The 21055-nt window shown below is 38.2% G+C and overlaps 1 protein-coding gene across 11 annotated transcripts in view; it reads left to right on the forward strand.

Annotated features, from left to right (window-relative positions):
* Window positions 1–21055, forward strand: part of DNM3 (dynamin 3) — a 649041-nt gene that overhangs the window by 520761 nt on the left and 107225 nt on the right. For 6 of the 11 annotated variants that reach the window (XM_027564824.1, XM_027564820.1, XM_027564816.1 and 3 more), the window contains 2 exons: window positions 6646–6757; window positions 14557–14568. In XM_027564824.1, the coding sequence (XP_027420625.1) occupies window positions 6646–6757; window positions 14557–14568 (124 nt within the window). The remainder of the gene's footprint in view (window positions 1–6645; window positions 6758–14556; window positions 14569–21055) is intronic. The other 5 variants (XM_027564823.1, XM_027564818.1, XM_027564826.1 and 2 more) reach the window with 1 other exon arrangement.

Raw genomic sequence — 21055 nt, forward strand, 5'->3', positions numbered from 1 at the left:
ATAGTTATATCAAGTTTACCTTTACATTTTAAAGTAACATTTGCTTCATTTAATTGTCTACTATGTTACTTGGTGCAAACAGGTTTAAGAGTGTTTTCCAGTCTTCATAAATTGTACTTTATATCATTATATAATATTTCTGTTTATCCTGTTCAGTACTTTTAAATTCTATCTTGCCTATATTAATATTGCTGCTCAATGCAGATTTTTTTCTTTGTTTTCTGTTTGCCTGATATCTCTTTACTTGTTCCTTTATTTTTGCAAATAACATAAAATTGGGCTTTATTTTTTCAACCTACATTAACTGTTTAGCTGACAGAATTCAGTTTACTTTTATTAATTTGGTAATCAATATACTTGATTTTATTGCTGTCATTACATTTTCTTATTATGCTGCATCTTTTATTAATTTTCTATTGATTTTATCAAGAAGCTATTAATTTTCCTTGTATTACTTTTTTAAATTGGGGAGTTCTACTGTACTTTTTATTTTATTAATATTTAAACTCATCACTACATAGCCCTATTATTCCATGAGGCAAATTATCAAATATTTCTGTCTCAAGACACTTTCTTCTCCTACTTCTCTGCTTACCCACTTCTTCCAACAATATGAGAACTCTGGTATCTTTTGCCTCTCCACTATTCACCCCTGCATCCGTCAGAGGAGAACTTGGGCGTATCTTTATTTCCTTTCACTCTCCCTCAAGTTTTAGACTATTTGAATTTCTGTTGCAGAACTCTTCTACTTTAAGAGTTTGTATTGAGTCTTTATATTGCAGTTCTTAGATGATCTATCATTAGTTATTTTGGTTTGACTCTGAATATGACAAGTTTTGTTGCTCACCAGTGTTTTCTCTTCTCTTAGTTTTTCTTCACCTTGAATATTCTCTGCAGGTTTACTGAGTGTTGTTGTAATCCTAATGCTGCTTTAAGATAACTCTCAAGTTTGGGTATGTGGTTCTAACCTGGCTGGATGTAGGACTCTGAGTTTGCAGTCCCCTTAAGAATACTTGAATATTATTTCATTGCCTTCTACCTTTTGAATGCTCAGTCCAGTGCCAGTCTTTTTCCTTTTTAAGCAACTTGCTGTTTCTTTAAGAAGACTTTTCTTTATCTCAAAAAACAAGATTTATTTTAGCACATGCTTGTGTCATATCTTTTCTCACCAATCCTACCTGAAACAGTGTTTTCAATGTACAGATTTCAGTCTTTCTAAAAATCAAGCTAAATTTCCTTTTTAAAAAATATTTTCTGTTTTATAATTATTTTTCTCCTCCTATCTTCCTTTTCTTTTTCTGGACCTCCTATTATTTACAGGTTAGTTCTCTAGTTCTTTCCTCCACACTTCTCTTTCTTTATATTTTTTTAACTCTCCTCAGTTCAGTTCAGTCGCTCAGTCGTGTCCGACTTTTTGCAACCCCATGAATTGCAGCACACCAGGCCTGCCTGTCCATCACCAACTCCCGGAATTACTCAAACTCACGTCCATCGACTCAGTGATGCCATCCAGCCATCTCATCCTCGGTCGTCCCCTTCTCCTCCTGCCCCCAATCCCTCCCAGCATCAGAGTCTTTTCCAATGAGTCAACTCTTCGCATGAGGTGGCCAAAGTACTGGAGTTTCAGCTTTAGCATCAGTCCTTCCAAAGAAATCCCAGGGTTGATCTCCTTCAGAATGGACTGGTTGGATCTCCTTGCAGTCCAAGGGACTCTCAAGAGTCGTCTCCAACACCACAGTTTAAAAGCATCAATTCTTCGATTCTCAGGTTTCTTCACAGTCCAACTCTCACATCCATACATAACCACTGAAAAACCATAGCCTTGACTAGATGGACCTTTGTTGGCAAAGTGATGTCTCTGCTTTTGAATATGCTATCTAGGTTAGTCATAACTTTCCTTCTAAGGAGTAAGCCACTTTTAATTTCATGGCTGCAATCACCATCTGCAGTGATTTTGGAGCACCCAAAAATAAAGTCTGACACTGTTTCCACTGTTTCCCCATCTATTTCCCATGGAGTGATGGGATCAGATGCCATGATCTTCGTTTTCTGAATGTTGGGCTTTAAGCCAACTTTTTCACTCTCCTCTTTCACTTTCATCAAGAGGCTTTTGAGTTCCTCTTCACTTTCTGCCATAAGGGTGGTGTTATCTGCATATCTGAAGTTATTGATATTTCTCCCGGCAATCTTGATTCCAGCTTGTGCTTCTTCCAGCCCAGCGTTTCTCACGATGTACTCTGCATAGAAGTTAAATAAGCAGGGTGACAATATGCAGCCTTAACATACTCCTTTTCCTATTTGAAACCAGTCTGTTGTTCCATGTCCAGTTCTAACTGTTGCTTCCTGACCTCAAGAGGTTTCTCAAGAGGCAGGTCAGGTGGTCTGGTATGCCCATCTCTCAGAATTTTCCACAGTTTATTATGATCCACACAGTCAAAGGCTTTAGCATAGTCAATAAAGCATAAATAGATGTTTTTCTGGAACTCTTATGCTTTTTTGATCATCTAGTGGATGTTGGCAATTTGATCTCTGGTTCCTCTGCCTTTTTTAAAACCAGCTTGAACATCTGGAAGTTCATGGTTCACATATTGCTGAAGCCTGGCTTGGAAAATTTAGAGCACTACTTTACTAGCATGTGAGATGAGTGCAATTGTGCAGTAGTTTGAGCATTCTTTGGCATTGCCTTTCTTTGAGATTGGAATGAAAATCGACCTTTTCCAGTCCTGTGGCCACTGCTGAACTTTCCAGATGTTCTGGCATGTTGACTGCAGCACTTTCACAGCATCATCTTCCAGGATTTGAAATAGCTCAACTGGAATTCCATCACCTCCACTAGCTTTGTTTGTAGTGATGCTTTCTAAGGCCCACTTGACTTCACATTCCAGGATGTCTGGCTCTAGGTCAGTGATCACACTATCATGATTAACTTGGTCGTGAAGATCTTTTTTGTATAGTTCTTCTGTGTATTCTTGCCACCTCGTCTTAATATCTTCTGCTTCTGTTGGGTCCATACCATTTCTGTCCTTTATTGTGCCCATCTTTGCATGAAATGTTCCCTTGGTATCTCTAATTTTCTTGAAGAGATCCCTAGTCTTTCCCATTCTATTATTTTCCTCTATTTCTTTGCACTAATCGCGAGGAAGGCTTTCTTATCTCTTCTTGCTATTCTTTGGAACTCTGCATTCAGATACTTATATCTTTCCTTTTCTCCTTTGCTTTTTGCTTCTCTTCTTTTCACAGCTATTTGTAAGGCCTCCCCAGACAGCCATTTTGCTTTTTTGCATTTCTTTTCCATGGGGATGGTCTTGATCCCTGTCTCCTGTACAATGTCACGAACCTCCGTCCATAATTCATCAGACACTCTTATCAGATCTAGGCCCTTAAATCTACTTCTCACTTCCACTGTATAATCATAAGGGATTTGATTTAGGTCATACCTGAATGAATAGTGGTTTTCCCTACTTTCTTCAATTTAAGTCTGAATTTGGCAATAAGGAGTTCATGGTCTGAGCCACAGTCAGCTCCTGGTCTTGTTTTTGCTGACTGTATAGAGCTTCTCCACCTTTGGCTTCACAGAATATAATCAGTCTGATTTCGGTGTTGACCATCTGGTGATGTCCATGTATAGAGTCTTTTCTTGTGTTGTTGGAAGAGGATGTTTGGTATGACCAGTGTGTTCTCTTGGCAAAATTCTATTAGCCTTTGCCCTGCTTCATTCCGTACTCCAAGGCCAAATTTGCCTGTTCCTTCAGGTGTTTCTTGACTTCCTACTTTTGCATTCCAGTCCCCTATAATGAAAAGGACATCTTTTTGGGGCGTTAACTCTCCTACTGAATCTTAAAATCTACTAATTCTTTTCTCAAGATCCATCATCCTTTCCTTCAACTTACCTACTCAATATCTTAACTTAAAAGTCTTTCTTTCTTAGTCCTATAAGTCTTTTTTAATACTTTCTTGTACCTCTTCAAATACTTATTATTCTTTTATAATCCCCAACCATTCTCCGTTGTTTATAGACTGCTCTGATTGCCTTCTTTATTCTTTGTTTCCTCTGGCTGTTAGACCTCAGTGCATGTCCTTTTATTTTCCTTTGCTCATGGTGGCACAGATCCAACTGGTGGATACTTTAAGTGGACTGGTGAATGTGGGAAGGAACAATCATCGAAGTCTTCATGGCCAGAAGTGGGCAATTTATCAGTTTCCTTTTGAAACACCTGGAGAGAGCTTTTCTTCTTCACTAGATTAGAAAAAACTCAGTCCTTCCATACTTCCTTACAGCCAGAGGATTGAGAACACTCAGCAGTCCTATGATTATTGAGGGTCAGCTCTACTAAGGGGCTGCTACATGCTAGTCCTTGTCTTGAAGTTCTCCTTCTATGGTCCCAAAGCTTTTTTTTCATCCCAGAGCAAGAAAGTACCACAGCAGTTATCTAGCTCACACCCTCTACCAGACTACCAGTCCTAATGTCTTCTTGATTTAAGAGGATGTATTTTACCTGAGTTGTAAGTAGAGAGGAAACAAAGCACACTGAAGCCACCATCTTTCTGAATCCTCTGCAAATATAATGATGAGCATAAAAATGATACATTCTGTACACTACTTAATACTGCTTATAGGCTGGTTGGAAAGATAGGTGTTAATAGAAAAAGAAACCCACATGTAATACTGAAATCACAGCTATGATTCATACTATGAAAGAAAGGTAAATGAAAATACGAAAAATGCATGAAAGAGGAACGACTCCTGTAGAGGAATCAGGGAAGTAATGTCTGAAGAAGCCATGGTTAAGCTGAGATACCAAGAAAGAGTAGAGTTAACTGTGTAGTGAGGGAAGGACAGAGAGCTACAGACAGATAGCAGTTTATTCAAAGACTTTAGGGGTAAGCATGCCATATTTGAGGAGGTAAATGGTAAGCATGGCAGAAAAATCAAAGGAGAACAGAGTATGAAAAGAAGCTAGAGAGGAAGATCATGGTGGGCTGGACTGTGAAGGGCTTTGTAGGCTATGATAGCAAGTGGTCTTTTCCTAAAAGCAAATAGTATTGGGGTGTTTTATAACAGGAGTAAAAATATCTGATTCACATTTTCAGAAGATAATAAGGATTCCCAGGAGAGAGCAAATTTAAAGTGTCCAAGTGATGCTGGGAGACCAGTGAGGAGGCTTATTGAAATAGCCCCTTTCAATAGCCTCTTTCATATTGGAAGAAAAAGAGTAATAAGATGATAGTCACTATACAGGTTGTACACTTTTAGGTAGTAAAATGTAAGGAGGTAAATGAGAATGTGGAAGATGTCCAAGATGCCTCCAAATTATAGGCATTACGCTGATGTTGCATGAAATGGGAGCATCAAGTTGGAAACCACCAGTTCAGTCATTCACGTCAAGGTGCCTTTGAGATATTAAAGCGGAGAAGTCAATGAGCAGTATAAGTCTGGGGCAGGTCTAGACAGGGGATGTAAATATGTAAGTCATCTGGATTAGGTGTAAATTGAGACTCTTAGGCATGAATGAGAAGACCTTGGGAGAGAGAAGAGAAAAGGATTGTTAATCTTGTACCTTGCTAGTATCTGTCTAAATTGCATTATCTTCTCTGGAAAGATGGCTAGAATTATCTTTATGTATCATTGTCTTGAAAAAGGATTCTGTAACTCCATTTATAGAAATCTATCCTCAGAAAATAATAATAATAAGGTAGAAAGACAAAGGCTTATGGATAAAAATATGTAGTTAAGTATTATTTATGATTGCAAATAAAGGAAATTACTTATCTACTATTAGGAGAAAGTCAAGAAAATTATCATACATTTATCTTAATGAATATTATACCATTATAATTTGATATTTATGAAGATGTAATAGCATAAGTATATGACCATGGTATGCTAGTAAGTGAAAAGGACACAAAATTGAGAGAACATCAACTGGATGAAAAATGCATACAACAAAAGAATATAAAGAAATAAGTTTATCTGTCAGTAGTAGAAAATGGATGATTGTATCCAGTTTTATACTTTTATCTAGTTTCCAAATTATTCAAGTATTACATCTTGTGTATTATTTTATTATTAGGAAAGGACATATAAAATTATAATATTGTCCTAGTTATAAACATGAACTTCATAGGCAATTTACTCTGTTAAATACTGGTTAATGTTCTTTCCTTTTCACAATATTGATGAGCATTTCTGATTTGAATCCCCATAGTATTTTATCTTTTGAGATTATTGCCATAATTTTAAAATTTTATGAGCCATTTAGACTTGTAAATTAACTTTGAAAATTATATAATTACTCGGCAATGGCAAGTCCATTCCCCTCAGAACAATTCCCCATCAGCTGGCACTCAGTGTGTCATATGAGAACATCTCTAGTTCCTTCTCTTTTCATTGCTTAGCAGTACAGATGACTCTCAATTCTTTTTATGAGGGTGTTTTAATTGTATAATACATACATGTGGGAACTTGCTAATTATTTTAAATGCAATAGATTGTTTTTTGTTTTTCATCAATGACTGTTAGATAACCCTCCATTTGGACTGTCATTTGTATCATCATTGTCTGTAGGGATATGAAATCATATTGGTTTTGGTTCAAAACTAAAAAGCTTGATTTTTTTCTTTCTTTCTTTTTTTTTTTTACTCCAGGAATGTATACAAAGACTACCGCTTCCTTGAGCTGGCATGTGATTCGCAGGAGGATGTAGACAGCTGGAAGGCATCTCTACTGAGAGCTGGAGTTTATCCTGATAAATCTTTAGTAAGTGGATTGATCTCTTATTTTTAAATTAGTAACCGTGTTTGAGAAAGCATAATTCAACATACTTTATGCTAAAGGACTAGTTCTCAGTTGACTTAATTAATTTGGCATAGTTTTAACTTTTTACTTTGCTTATATTTCTTTTTATCCATTAGACTTCTATTTTAAGAAGTTTACCAGTATATTTGTCAAAGAAAATGCCCAACTTTGCCATAAAACCTAATGTATGTATGTAAACTCAAAGCATGGGAGAGTTTCTCTGTTTTAATTTAAATTTCATTTTCCTTTTTATGTTATTCTACAGTATACTATTCTATAGTATTCATTTAAGCAGTTTATAACATTCTTTATGTAGTCATAGTATATATATTATTAGTCATAACACTTTTTCATATTCCTTAAAATATAATTTTTATGAAAAGCTACCTCCTTTCATTATGTCTGTAGTACCAGTATCCAAAATTAAACTCTGGTTAATGTCACTGTAAGTAAAAAAAGAACAAAAAATATTATATTGCTAGTCCCACTTATCTTTATTAATATACTTCAAGTGTCTTGGAGACATTTCTCTCATTCAAGTTAATAAACAGATCTTCTATTTGTGTTCTTTGGAAAATGTAATATTACACAGACTAGTCTGGATTTAAACTTCAGAATTCCCACCCAACATATGTACACTCAGCGTTAAACAGACTCTGCAAATGTGTGGTTCTCACTGCTTCCTTGCTACCCCTGAGATATTGTACTATCCAGGTTTCCCCTAGAAGTTAAGCACTGAGACTGAGCTTTGGCGGATTTACTTCATCTTGACTTTTGTGGTGCTTAGATTGGCTGTAGATTAGTTTATACGACTGCCCATGCACAAGCTGGGTTATTTCTCGGCCCCAAATAGGTATAAAGTCTTCTCAAGGGAAAGTCTGAGATGGGAGCACATTGTGTGACAACTGAAGCATCTGGAGGGGATTTCAGACCTGACCATATCCCTGAGGTTTCACTGGAATTTCACAAAGTTCCAGAAGTAAAGGATAGAGGATTTGTGCCAAAACATTCTCTTCTTTGCTGTTATTTTAGTTTCCATGTAGACCTCTTAACCCCATCTCTACCTCCACTTGTCTGGTTAGTACCTAAAACAGTGAATCCCCATGACACACCCTGTGCCCTCCAAATGGGGTGAAACCAGACCCTTTCCAGGTGATATGTAGGTACAAAGGTATCTTCTGTACCACTTTGATTTTTGTTGTTAGTTCTAATAGTTACTTATTACTCTGTCCTATCCATTGACAGACATATGTTTAATGTTACAAATGTTCTGTATTAAAAAATGCACATATACTTAATGTTTTATTCATTCATTCTGCAAAAGCCTGCTGAGCGTGTGCTTTTCGCCAGCTATCTTTCTAGACACTAGTGATGCTAAAGTGAACAGTGAGGTCCTGCCCCTCAAGGAACAGACATTAGAGTGGATGAATAGCTTTGTAACTGTAAACTGTTATTTGTTAGAATGATAAGTTCTGTAAAAAATGAAAGGGGCAGACTGTGAGAATGAGGGTCAAGTGAGTTTTATTTTAGTAAAAGTAATTAGGAAAAGCCCCTTTGATTGGAGTAGGCTCCTGAAAGAAGTGGGAAAGTAAATGATGTGAATGTCTGATGGAGAGTGCTCATGGCAGAGGGCTAGCAAGTACAAAGCCAGCTCAATGTCTTAGAGCACCTAAGAGTTACAGTGTGTCTGGACAAGTGAAGGTACTTGATTTCCAGAAGTGGTCAGTGGCCAGATTATATAGGCCTTGAAGGAAATGGCAAGCATTTGTGCTTTATTCTAGGTGAGATGGTAAGCCATTGGAGGGTTGCAACTCAGTTAGTGACATGATAAGATTTACATTTTTGTAAGATTGCTATGCCTGAGTGTTATGAGAAGCAGCACAGCATGTGGGGTTAAAGCACAGGCTTTAGCATCAAAATGTGTAAACTGAAATTTCTGATGCTCACCTACAAGCTGTGTAGCCCTTTTATCTTTCGAGATTCCAGTGTCTAAAATGGAGATAACAAGAATCATCTGCAGCATCATTGACAGGGTTAAATGAGATAATGTAAGGAAAGCACTGGACAGGGTAAACATAAGTTAGCACTCCATTTTTATTTATGATGATGATTATTGTTTTCATTGTAGATTACATGTGTAAGTGAGTACAAGAGAGTTAAAACATTGTGGATATTTACAATACAGTCCCGGTGTGATTGTGAATACTTTATGATATTTTCTGTCTTCTAAATGTGCTTGGTTATATAAAATATCTGAATGTGTATATGTGTATGTGTGTGTCTTCCTTCCAAGAAACTGTAATGTTTATGAAAATGTTTTCTTAGGTCATGATTTTGTCAACTAAATTTATTTTAAATGTACCAGACAAGTTTGCTATTAAAAACAATTATGCAGTGCTTCTCTCGTGAGGGAAATACTGTCTTGGGAAAGCAAAATTACCCTTCCCTCTGTGAACTGTTTTTATAAACCTGAATTTTTATGTATTCATAGCTCTACACAAAAGAAGATGCTCAATAAAATATTTGCTATTTTTTATTAGAATGCTCAATTTTAAGCAAATCTAGAATTGTCCTACACAAACTGTTTTGATTCTTTTCACATCATTTTTATTTGCTGATTAAAATACATTTGGTACTATTGCTTGGAAAATCGAGACAAAGGGGCTTTTTACCACATGCCAAAGATATGACAGGAAATTAAACTTGGCAGTATGCCATGAACATTGCTTTTCTCAGCTTTCATCATAAACAATATTTGCATTTCTTCTGCACCATGTAGTTCTGCGGGTTATACTACACAATTGCTTGACTTTCAGATGTTTCAGTGGCAGCTAACTACTGAAAGCAATCTAAGTAGGATGCTTATCTAAACATTGCATTTTAGAACAATCTTAGGTTTGGGGAAAATGATACTTCTAGGTACAGTTATTCTTAATTTAGAAAGATTTGACAAAGAAGTCAGAGTAACCTAATAATAGATGTCTCTAAGTAAATTTTTAGAATTTCTGGTGTTTCTGTTTTTGTATCACTAAACCATTGAGTCAATAGCAAACCAGTCAATCCCTACCCTAATAATGAAATGTTCATGTGTCATACATGGATATGAGTCAAGACCAAAAAAATTCTGCTTTTTACATGAGACAGCTCTATTCTAATTGGAAAAAATTCTACATAGGTCATTTTTCTAAATTGTATAAGTTTGGATTCATTTAGATAAATATCCATCACCCAAATCTGGATGAGCTGATGTTTAGAATAATTTTTTTTGTCCAAACTAAGGTTGCATACTTTTTTATAACAATTGTTTCCTCATCATATCTTTTTCCATCATGTCCACATGGTGAAATGTTTTTTATGTCATTCATAATGTTCTGCTACTCTATTCCTTCTGTCTCTTAGGTCATTTCTCTTGGGGTTTTCTACAAATTTTTCTTCTTTCTTTCCTTTCCTTCCATCTTCTCCCACTTCCTTCCTTCCCTTCATCCATCACTGTTATGTGGACTCTGTGGACTCTTCCACTGTTATGTGGAAGATTCAAAGATAAAAAAAAAAGAAGGCAGTTCTTACTTTACAGGACTTCCAAGTCTAGTGGAAGAGAGAGATGCAAATAAATAGCTACTGTACAATGTGAATAAAAAACTGGTGGGTATCTATATAAAGCACAACAGCCCAACTATATTCCCATGTACATTTTCTAATTACCTTCTGTTTTCTAATCATTGATATATTTTATTTTACCATGTTCATTTTCTAATTACTTTCCAGTCTCTTAAACTTTCTGGACCTAAAGCTAAATGTAGACTTCTTATCTGAGCATCATGGTATGTGACCCTAAAATGGAAATGAGTCCTGAGTTTACTTTCCCACTATGCCACTGACTTACTCTGTGAATGTAGACATAACATCTCTGACCCAGAACTCTGGCATACTACCATCACCTGAGCTTTCTGAGCAGCAAGAATATTTTTAAAATATATTTAAACCTGAATTTGAATTTAACAGAATTTTATTTTTTACTTCTATTTCCTTTGGCCACTAAATTGAAATTATACTCAGTATGAAATTTATAAGTATGAAATTAAATAAGTACATAGGAATTTATGTAGTTTCAAAGTGAAGTTGTTTCTAAAGGGATTAATAGCTTTTTGTTTTTGTTTTTGATATTCCCTCAAAGATTTGGGGGAAGTTAAAACAGGAGTAGGCACTGAAAATGAGTCCCCCTGAAAATGAGTTCCTCTGCCAAGATTACGACTAACCTCTCTATCCAAAACTTTATTCCCTTTCTTGTTCTGCACCATTTCCCCATCAAGATTAAGCAGCATCAAAAAGTGTGTGTGTGTGTGTGTGTGTGTGTGTGTGTGTGTATCAATAGCTACAGGTCACAATTTTGTAATTTTAAAACTTATTTTTATGATCCATGTACATAAATTTTTCCTCTAAGTGTAAATAGAAATGTGTGAATTTAATTAAATACCTAAAGAATGTCATATAACAAATGACTGATTTTCCTGGCACAGTTTTGTCAGCTCACAATATGACTTTATATATAAATGTGAAGGAATTCCAGATTCTTCTGTGCGTGGAAGTTAGGTAGGCTTGAAGTCAAATCCACTTGTGTTGGAATCCCTACCCTTCCATTTATGTGCCATATGGCTTAGGCAACTTATTTCACTCTCTAGTTTTTTATTCCTTTTTAAACTCAAAATAATAATTTCTTCCTCTGAGTGATTTTGTAGGATTAAATGAATACTATTGCACACCACATCTAGCTTGGTGCCTACACCTGGAGGAAAGTACTCGGTGCCATGTAGACTTTAATGTTGATATTGACTATCATTAGTGTGTCCATGAAGCTGTACTTCTCAGATTAGTAGTTCCCTTTTCTTTGCAAACTATTGGTGAAATCTGGGGAGAATCTCTCCAACTGTTGGCTGAGGATACCAAACTGTTTAGGAGAGCCTTGAGATTATGCTGCCTTGTGGACAGACTGGCCTCAAAGTCTCCATCATTTAGTCAGGAGTGAGCCATAGAGGCTGTCAGGGAAATGAGAGTTCACAAACTTCCTCCCTTCAGATTCTGGCCATCTGAAAGGTGCAGCTGCAAATCTGTGCATAGCCTAGAAACAGATGTGGCGCAAATTCAGTTTTGTGTATCTGTTAAGACATACACCTCAGAACTTTTTACAAGAGTTTTTTTTTTTTTTTAGCTATATAGATACATGGTCCTCCTGTCTAATATATGATTTCTTTTTTAACTTATTAATTTTTAATTGGAGGACAATTGTTTTACAATATTGTGTTGGTTTCTGCCATACATCAACATGAATCAGCTAGAGGTATATGACCCTTCCTCTTGAACCTTCCTCCCACCTCTCACCCCACCCCACCCTTCTAGGTTGTCACAGAGCAACTGTCATTTTTCATCTCTTAAGAAATCATATACCATCTAGACAGTAGAAATGGAAGCACCCTGGAACTTCACTGTACCTCTGAAGTCAGGACTCTCCCAGTCATAATTCATGTTTTTAAGGACTGCCTTGGAGGTTGAAACCATCCCCTAATGCAGTCTCAGGGATATGAGAAAGTCTTTTTGGATAGACTTTACAACCGAATTTTTCTCTGTGGCAAAAAGCAAATCAGGGAGACGGTGTCTGTTTCACTCTAGGGGGAAGAGAGGAATGAACACACAGCCCCATAAGTATTTATTAATGTGGTGATGACCACTCCCATGTATTTACTCAGCAGTCTTGTGTACAAGATAGAAAACACCCATATTCGTCCCACTCTACATAACTTTATTCTTAGCTTATTTGACAGTGCTTCCCACAGAAATTAGAGCAGCTCCATGACCAATAGTTTAGTTTTTTTTTTCAATGAAGGGACTTTCTAAATATAAATGCTGCCATACAGAGTAGTGGAGGAATTATAGAGAATTTACATTTCACCAGTCATGACTGCTATGCCTCTCTCAGAATAGACAACTGGGGAAATGATTGAAGGAAATAAGAAATGGCAAAGCCACACCACGTCTTTCACTTGTATGTTTCTCGTATTTAAGGATTAAGGCCCCCTACTCGGTGACATCACTGTTGCCACTACAAACAGAACCATCTGCCACCGAGCAGGAAGCCAGCCATTCCCTAATGTGCAAAAATACTTGGTTGAACTCCTGAAACTTATTTGGTAGATCAAAAGCTGCACTGCTGTGGAATGCAATAATCTCCATCTGTTTGAGGTATTTTCAGCACTATTGCACTTCTTTGGAGAACCAAGGTCCCATTATTTTCTAAGATAGTATTCTATTCCTGATAAAATTCTCTCTGGGGATCTTTATTGCCTTATTGAACCATTGGCATAGTCTTTACAAAAGATTCCTTTTCCCCTGATTTCATTCATTCTGGTACCATTATTTATGTCTCACGTAAACCAGGGATGTTAATGGTTATATCATGGCCACTCACAATGTCAGGAAACTTCTCTATGCTGTTTTTTCAGTGTCTTTAAATTTATGTTTTTATTCCATATGATGGCCCTGATGGTCCTTGAATTAGATATCCCCCCCGCCCCCCCCCCCACCCCGCCCAGAGTCACCAGCTGCCATTGTTTTCCAGAAAATACACTCTCCTGGAATCATTCCCTTACTGCTCTCCAGAAAATTTTTGTATGTATTACTTCCCCACACACATCCTCTCTTAAAACTAAATGCCAGATCTCCAGCCCAACCTGTTCCTCCACACCCTGTGCTCCGGCTTCTCCACACAGGCACAGACTCCACTCACAGCTCTCTTCCACTCTGCATCTCAGTGGAGAGAGACATTCTTTCCGGGCCCCTTGTGAGGAGAGTTCAGATCTGTTCCCTCCCCATATCGCATCACGTCTCCCCCACAGGATCTGACCTTGCAAGGACTCAGGCTGCCCTGGGAGTAATGAATCACCATTTTATTTTTTTAAGCCATATGTGGGTTAAATTGTTTGATATAAATCATACTCCTGCCGCTCCAGTTTGAAACAAGACAGCCATTTGCCTGCTGCCTGTTGCTGGCTGCTCTCTGTGTCTCTATCCGGAACGTCCCTTTTAGAAATGACTACATTTTTGTAACTAACCTTTCCAGACCCATTTTCTTGAATGTGGACCAGTGTTTATTTTGGCTGCCTCCCCACTATACAGTTTTCACTTCCCATGCCAGCCCAAGACCAAACTCGTAATTTATGAAATAAAGGAATGGTACAGATGGAGGTCGTAACGTGGTCTGCTTGCCCTGTCTCCCCAGAATCACTCACTCCTTTCCTCTTCTCTTTTTCTTTTTTTTTCCCCCCACCTTCTTTGAAACCAAGGATGCAGTGTTTGTTTAAAAATGCATTGGCTGATGAAATTTTCCACTGCTTGGCATGTTGGAGGAGGGGCTGTCAGGAAAGGGCAAGCCGACATACTAAATACTTTGCCTTTCATGCTAACAGCTCACTTATTACCAATTCAAACCAATGCTTTTTGGCCAGGTTCCCGGTACTTCAAGTATTTCAAGTAGAAAGAAAGGGGGAAATCTCTGTCATAATTTTCTAGTGTTATAAATGTATGATTTCCCTTAATGTAAGTAGAATCTTTGACTCATCCGTGAGCTTTGGGTGCTGTATGTATGAATAGGATGTCAGTGAAGAAGTACTTATTTTGATTTTGATCTAGCATGAAAAACCTCATGACTTAAAAATAAATTTGTTTAACATATTTCTTTTTCTTTTTTTTCCTTGCGGCTACATGCACAGGGGAACAACAAAGTAAGTTCTTTGTCCTCCTGCAGCTCCTCTGTCTCTTCAGTCCCCACTCCCCTCCTGCATGTGCCCTTGGTGAGAGTGTTTCTGTGCTTTGAAATGACTGTCTGTGACAGTACACAAATGATAGAGGCTGTGCAAATGTCAGAGAAAACAGAGCTTGGACTACCATCTTGGCGGTTCATTTTTGACCTTTCGGAAAGGAAATATTACGTTCCTCAGGGCTGGTTATTGGACAGTTCAGAGAGGTTGTTTTTATAAGGAAAGAGAGCAACACTGAGAGCAAAGATGATGATTTAATAATGAGGATTCTTCTGCAGAAAGGGTACGACCATCTGATGAAACTCAGTGCAGCTGACGTTTTTGACCAAAAATCAAAGCTCTCATGTTAATGTGCAGTTATAAAAACCCCAAACTGGAGTCTTAAATAGCAGGATGGCTGGCTTTGTTGGTGAAACCGAACTAGATCAGTGCTCTGGCTTTGAAGGTGCCTTAAAATGGATGGAGGAGGGTGGGGTCAACATTTGCCTTGGCTTCTGCGCGCTTGATGTATTCCAGCTGGATGGAGGCAGGAGGGTGTGGGGAATGGAGGGGGAGACTGAAATGTGTATGATTTGTGAAACCAGGCAACACACACACATGGTGGAAACTATTTTAATGCTGTTGTTGTAATAGATAAATGAGTAATTTAGTAGTTCACAGAGTGGCTTGCTTGTTAAAATTTTAATTTAACTTTTCCAGAAGATTAGAACTACTTCTCACTTATATTAGGTATGTAAGAGTAACGTAGTTAGGGAAGATAGTCTTAAGTTTAGCAGGGTGATTTGTTTTTCCTATTTTTTTCCTATGGAGAATTATTAGCGCTTTATCCTACCAGGTGGCCCACTTAAAATAGGCCTCATTGAATACAATAAGAATTGAAAAGAATCTGTTTTATAAGGGTCTGCCTGCATATTTAAGCCAGCTGGAATTCATCAAAATTGCTATTCATAAGCCATACATATAGAATTTAAAACAAATGTGGGAAATCTTGCAGTTTAATTTGATGGAATGTGCTATTATGGAATAAGTTGATAGAGTTGGTATTGAAAATGTGTCACTTTATAAATTTATATCTTGCTATAATTGCTTATGACCCAAGTAATAATATTTAATGAAGTTAAAAATAATATTATAAAATTACAAGATAGGCATTTGTGAAGGACCCAGGGGGGTGCACTTAGGCCACTAAAAGTTTACTTTTTAAAATAGAAGGTAACTTATTAAATTGATTAAGGATTTCTTCTAGAAGTAAAGGATAATATTTCTAACTAATATTGTCACTATTGGAAAAAAAAACTGTTTGGACAAAATTTTAGTTCTCACACCGTATGCTGTATTTTGATTCTTGAATAGTAAGTCTCTTTGGTCCTGGACACACATTACACTGAGTTGCTGTCTAGAATTTCATGTGCTGCATCGCTTAATTGTTTAAATTGCCAGAGATATGTGAGTGCACTAATAGCAAGTCTATGCATGCTGAGGATCAGGCAGTCAGCTGCTGACATTTTAGGGAAGTGCTAACCCTTAGATCAATCTGATTTCGGTGTTCACCATCTGGTGATGTCCATGTGTAGAGTCTTCTCTTGTGTTGTTGGAAGAGGGTGTTTGTTATGATCGGTGCATTTTCTTGGCAAAACTCTATTAGTCTTTGCCCTGCTTCATTCCGTATTCCAAGGCCAAATTTGCCTGTTACTCCAGGTGTTTCTTGATTTCCTACTTTGGGATTCCAGTCCCCTATAACGAAAAGGATATCTTTTTTGGGTGTTAGTTTTAAAAGGTTTTGTAGGTCTTCATAGAACTGTTCAACTTCAGATTCTTCAGCGTTACTAGTTGGGGCATAGACTTGGATTACTGTGATACTGAATGGTTTGCCTTGGAAACAAACAGAGATCATTCTATCGTTTTTGAGATTGAATCCAAGTACTGCATTTCGGACTCTTTTGTTGACCATGATGGCTATTCCATTTCTTCTAAGGGATTCCTGCCCACAGTAGTAGATATAATGGTCAATGGAGAAGCTCTATACAGTCAGCAAAAACAAGACCAGGAGCCGACTGTGGCTCAGATCATGAACTCCTTGTTGCCAAATTCAGACTTAAATTGAAGAAAGTAGGGAAAACCACTAGACCATACAGGTATGACCTAAATCAAATCCCTTATGATTATACAGCAGAAGTGAGAAGTAGATTTAAGGGCCTAGATCTGATAGATAGAGTGCCTGATGAACTATGGAATGAGGTTCGTGACATTGTACAGGAGACAGGGATCAAGACCATCCCCCTGGAAAAGAAATGCAAAAAAGCAAAATGGCTGTCTGGGGAGGCCTTACAAATAGCTGTGAAAAGAAGAGAAGCAAAAAGCAAAGGAGAAAAGGAAAGATATAAGCATCTGATGCAGAGTTCCAAAGAATAGCAAGAAGACATAACAAAGCCTTCTTCAGCGATCAGTGCAAAGAAATAGAGGAAAACAACAGAATGGGAAAGACTAGAGATCTTTTCAAGGAAATTAGAGATACCAAGGGAACATTTCATGCAAAGATGGGCACAATAAAGGACAGAAATGGTATGGACCTAACAGAAGCAGAAGGTATTAAGAAGAGATGGCAAGAATACACAGAAGAACTGTACAAAAAAGATCTTCATGACCCAGATAATCACGATGGTGTGATCACTGACCTAGAGCCAGACATTCTGGAATGTGAAGTCAAGTGGGCCTTAGAAAGAGCATCACTACGAACAAAGCTAGTGGAGGTGATGGAATTCCAGTTGAGCTATTTCAAATCCTGAAAGATGATGCTGTTAAAGTGCTGCACTCAATATGCCAGCAAATTTGGAAAACTCAGCAGTGGCCACAGGACTGGAAAAGGTCAGTTTTCATTCCAATCCCAAAGAAAGGCAATGCCAAAGAATGCTCAAACTACCACAAAATTGCATTCATCTCACACGCTAGTAAAGTAATGCTCAAAATTCTCCAAGCCAGGCTTCAGCAATATGTGAACCGTGAACTTCCTGATGTTCAAGCTGGTTTTAGAAAAGGAAGAGGAACCAGAGATCAAATTGCCAATATCCACTGGATCATGGAAAAAGCAAGAGAGTTCCAGAAAAACATCTATTTCTGCTTCATTGACTATGCCAAAGCCTTTGACTGTGTAGATCACAATCAACTGTGGAAAATTCTGAAAGAGATGGGAATACCAGACCACCTGATCTGCCTCTTGAGAAATTTGTATGCAGGTCAGGAAGCAACAGTTAGAACTGGACATGGAACAACAGACTGGTTCCAGATAGGAAAAGGAGTACGTCAAGGCTGTATATTGTCACCCTGCTTATTTAACTTATATGCAGAATACATCATGAGAAATGCTGGACTGGAAGAAACACAAGCTGGAATCAAGATTTCTGGGAGAAATATCAATAACCTCAGATATGCAGATGACACCACCCTTATGGCAGAAAGTGAAGAGGAACTCAAAAGCCTCTTGATGAAAGTGAAAGTGGAGAGTGAAAAAGTTGGCTTAAAGCTCAACGTTCAGAAAACGAAGATCATGGCATCTGGTCCCATCACTTCATGGGAAATAAATGGGGAAACAGTGGAAACAGTGTCAGACTTTTTTTATGGGGCTCCAAAATCACTGCAGATGGTGACTGCAGCCATGAAATTAAAAGACGCTTACTCCTTGGAAGGAAAGTTATGACTAACCTAGATAGCATATTCAAAAGCAGAGACATTACTTTGCCAACAAAGATTTGTCTAGTCAAGGCTATGGTTTTTCCTGTAGTCTTGTATGGATGTGAGAGTTGGACTGTGAAGAAGGCTGACCACCAAAGAATTGATGCCTTTGAACTGTGGTGTTGGAGAAGACTCTTGAGAGTCCCTTGGACTGCAAGGAGATCCAACCAGTCCATTCTGAAGGAGATCAGCTCTGGGATTTCTTTGGAAGGAATGATGCTAAAGCTGAAACTCCAGTAGTTTGGCCACCTCATGCGAAGAGTTGACTCATTGGAAAAGACTCTGATGCTGGGAGGGATTGGGGGCAGGAGGAGAAAGGGACGACAGAGGATGAGATGGCTGGATGGCATCACTGACTCGATGGACGTGAGTCTGGGTGAACTCCAGGAGTTGGTGATGGACAGGGAGGCCTGGCGTGCTGCAATTCATGGGGTCGCAAAGAGTCGGACATGACTGAGCGACTGACCTAAACTGAACTGAACCCTTAGGTCATTCAAGAAGCATTTTTTGATTTTTTTTTTAATTGGAGGATAATTCTCTTACAAAGTTGAGTTGGTTTCTGCCATACAACATGAATCAGCCATAAGTATATGTGTATATATACATGCATACATAAGTATGTGTGTGTGTTGTGTACTTAGTTGCTCAGTCATATCCGACTCTTTGCAACCCCATGGACTGTAGCCCGCCAGCTCCTCTGTCCATGAGGATTCTGTCCAGGCAAGAATACTGGAGTGAGTTGCCATGCCCTCCTCCAGGGGATCTTCCCAACCCAGGGATTGAATCCAGGTCTCCCACACTGCAGGCAGATGCTTTACCGTCTGAGCCACCAGGGAAGCCCATAGATAGATAGATAGATCCCCTCCCTCTTGAACCTCCCTCTCATCCAGCCCCATACCCTTCTGTAGGTCATCCCAGAGTGTTGGGCTAGGCTTCCTGTGTTATACAGCAATCAAGGAACATTTATGATATGACTCTTTCATGAGTGATTCACTGATGACATAAAGGCATTTTTAAAATTCCCCAAAGAAAACACTTTTCCATAGCAGGAGTCATCCATTTGCGTTGTCCTGCTTGGTCAAGTTCTTCTGAGTAATGAAATGTTCAGTTTAATAGAATTTACTGATTCTTTTCAAATAATTATACAATGAGCAATAAAACTCAGATGCTCTAAGCTGGTGCTCCTTAAGGCTACCTCTCAGATTATGCAGAAGGCCCTGCAGAGTCTCCCAGCACCTGGAGCCCCCATCTGCACTGTGAACACTTGGTATAGTGCTGTGGGGGATCTTTGGGTGCCAGTTAGAGTGTCAGCTGAAGCATGCCAAAGATGCAAACACTTAATGGTTTGATTTTTAACTGAAGAGCAGCTACTTTGGAGGGGCTTTGCATTGCCCTTATGCCTTAATTCTTGGTTGCTTATGTTATGATTAAGTAATAGTTAGTGAAAGAAATATAAGGCTAATACTTTTAAAATATGATCATTGTACTGACCATGGACTCTGGCACAAAAGAGGCTCCTCAAATCACAAACGGCACATCTGCAGGCTATTTTCCTTTCACTTAGAATTTCAGTATAAATGGACAACACTGGAATATAAGCTGTGCTGTCTCAAGAGTATAGATCTGGAATCTTCAAAAGGAGAATATGAGATTCTTTTTTCCCTCTCATGCTAGGATGCTTGTTCTGCGTTGTCCCAAAGGCAACACACCTGTTTGTTGCCTGCCATATACATGAGCCAGCTGTAAAAGGTGACTCATTTCAGACTCTCAAAGGCTGTTTGTTTTGTTAATAGCATTTCATTATTTATGATACTCACCAGATACTAGAGAGAATGAAGCTTGCTCAATTAATGTTTCTTTAGATGAGCAGGATGCGTGGATTCATCTTCCTTCATACATGCACACATATACATACATACACGTATATTATAAAGTGTATGGATCAACTCTACTATTCATTTTCTCAATGCCCGCTAAAGTGATCTGCTTCATCCACCTTTGTTATTGTTGTTCAGTCACTCAGTCGTGTCTGACTCTTTGCGACTCCATGGACCGCAACACGCCAGGCTTCCCTGTCCTTCACTATCTCCCCGAGTTTGCTCAAACTCATGTCCATAGAGTTGGTGATGCCATCCAACCATCTCATCCTCTGTCATGCCCTTCTTCTCTTGCCCTTAGTCTTCCACAGCATCAAGGGCTTTTTCAATGAGTCGACTTTTTGCATCAGGTGGCCACAGTGTTGGAGCTTCAGCATTAGTCCTTCCAATGAATATTCAGGGTTGATTTCCTTTACTTAGAGTTTGGAAGCTACTTCTCTAAACTCTCAGAAAAAAACATCTACAAGAGACACAGAGATTTATATTATAAATGCATTATGGGGCAAAACACCAATGGTCATGTTCTTCCTTGAGCACTTATATTCATTTTGTTATTTCTCCTTAAAAAGCACATTTTCCTTTTGTGAGGAGATCATAGTTGCTCAGGAAAAATTTTCCTTCCAGACCCATTACTTATTTTTCCTTTGGAAATGTTTTTCTACTGGCTTAGTGATATCTTAAATTTCTTAAAGTAGAGTCTGTCTCCTCTTTCGAGGGGTTTCCCTAGACCATGAATTCCAAGTCAGTGTCTTCCAAAGTAAGACCATAATCTAGGACTCTGAATTAGTTTGGGGAATGTGAACAAATATAATACAGTAACAGAGAGGTTTGGACTTTTTTTTTTT

Source organism: Bos indicus x Bos taurus, chromosome 16 (genome assembly GCF_003369695.1).
Source record: "Bos indicus x Bos taurus breed Angus x Brahman F1 hybrid chromosome 16, Bos_hybrid_MaternalHap_v2.0, whole genome shotgun sequence".
NCBI lineage: Eukaryota > Metazoa > Chordata > Mammalia > Artiodactyla > Bovidae > Bos > Bos indicus x Bos taurus.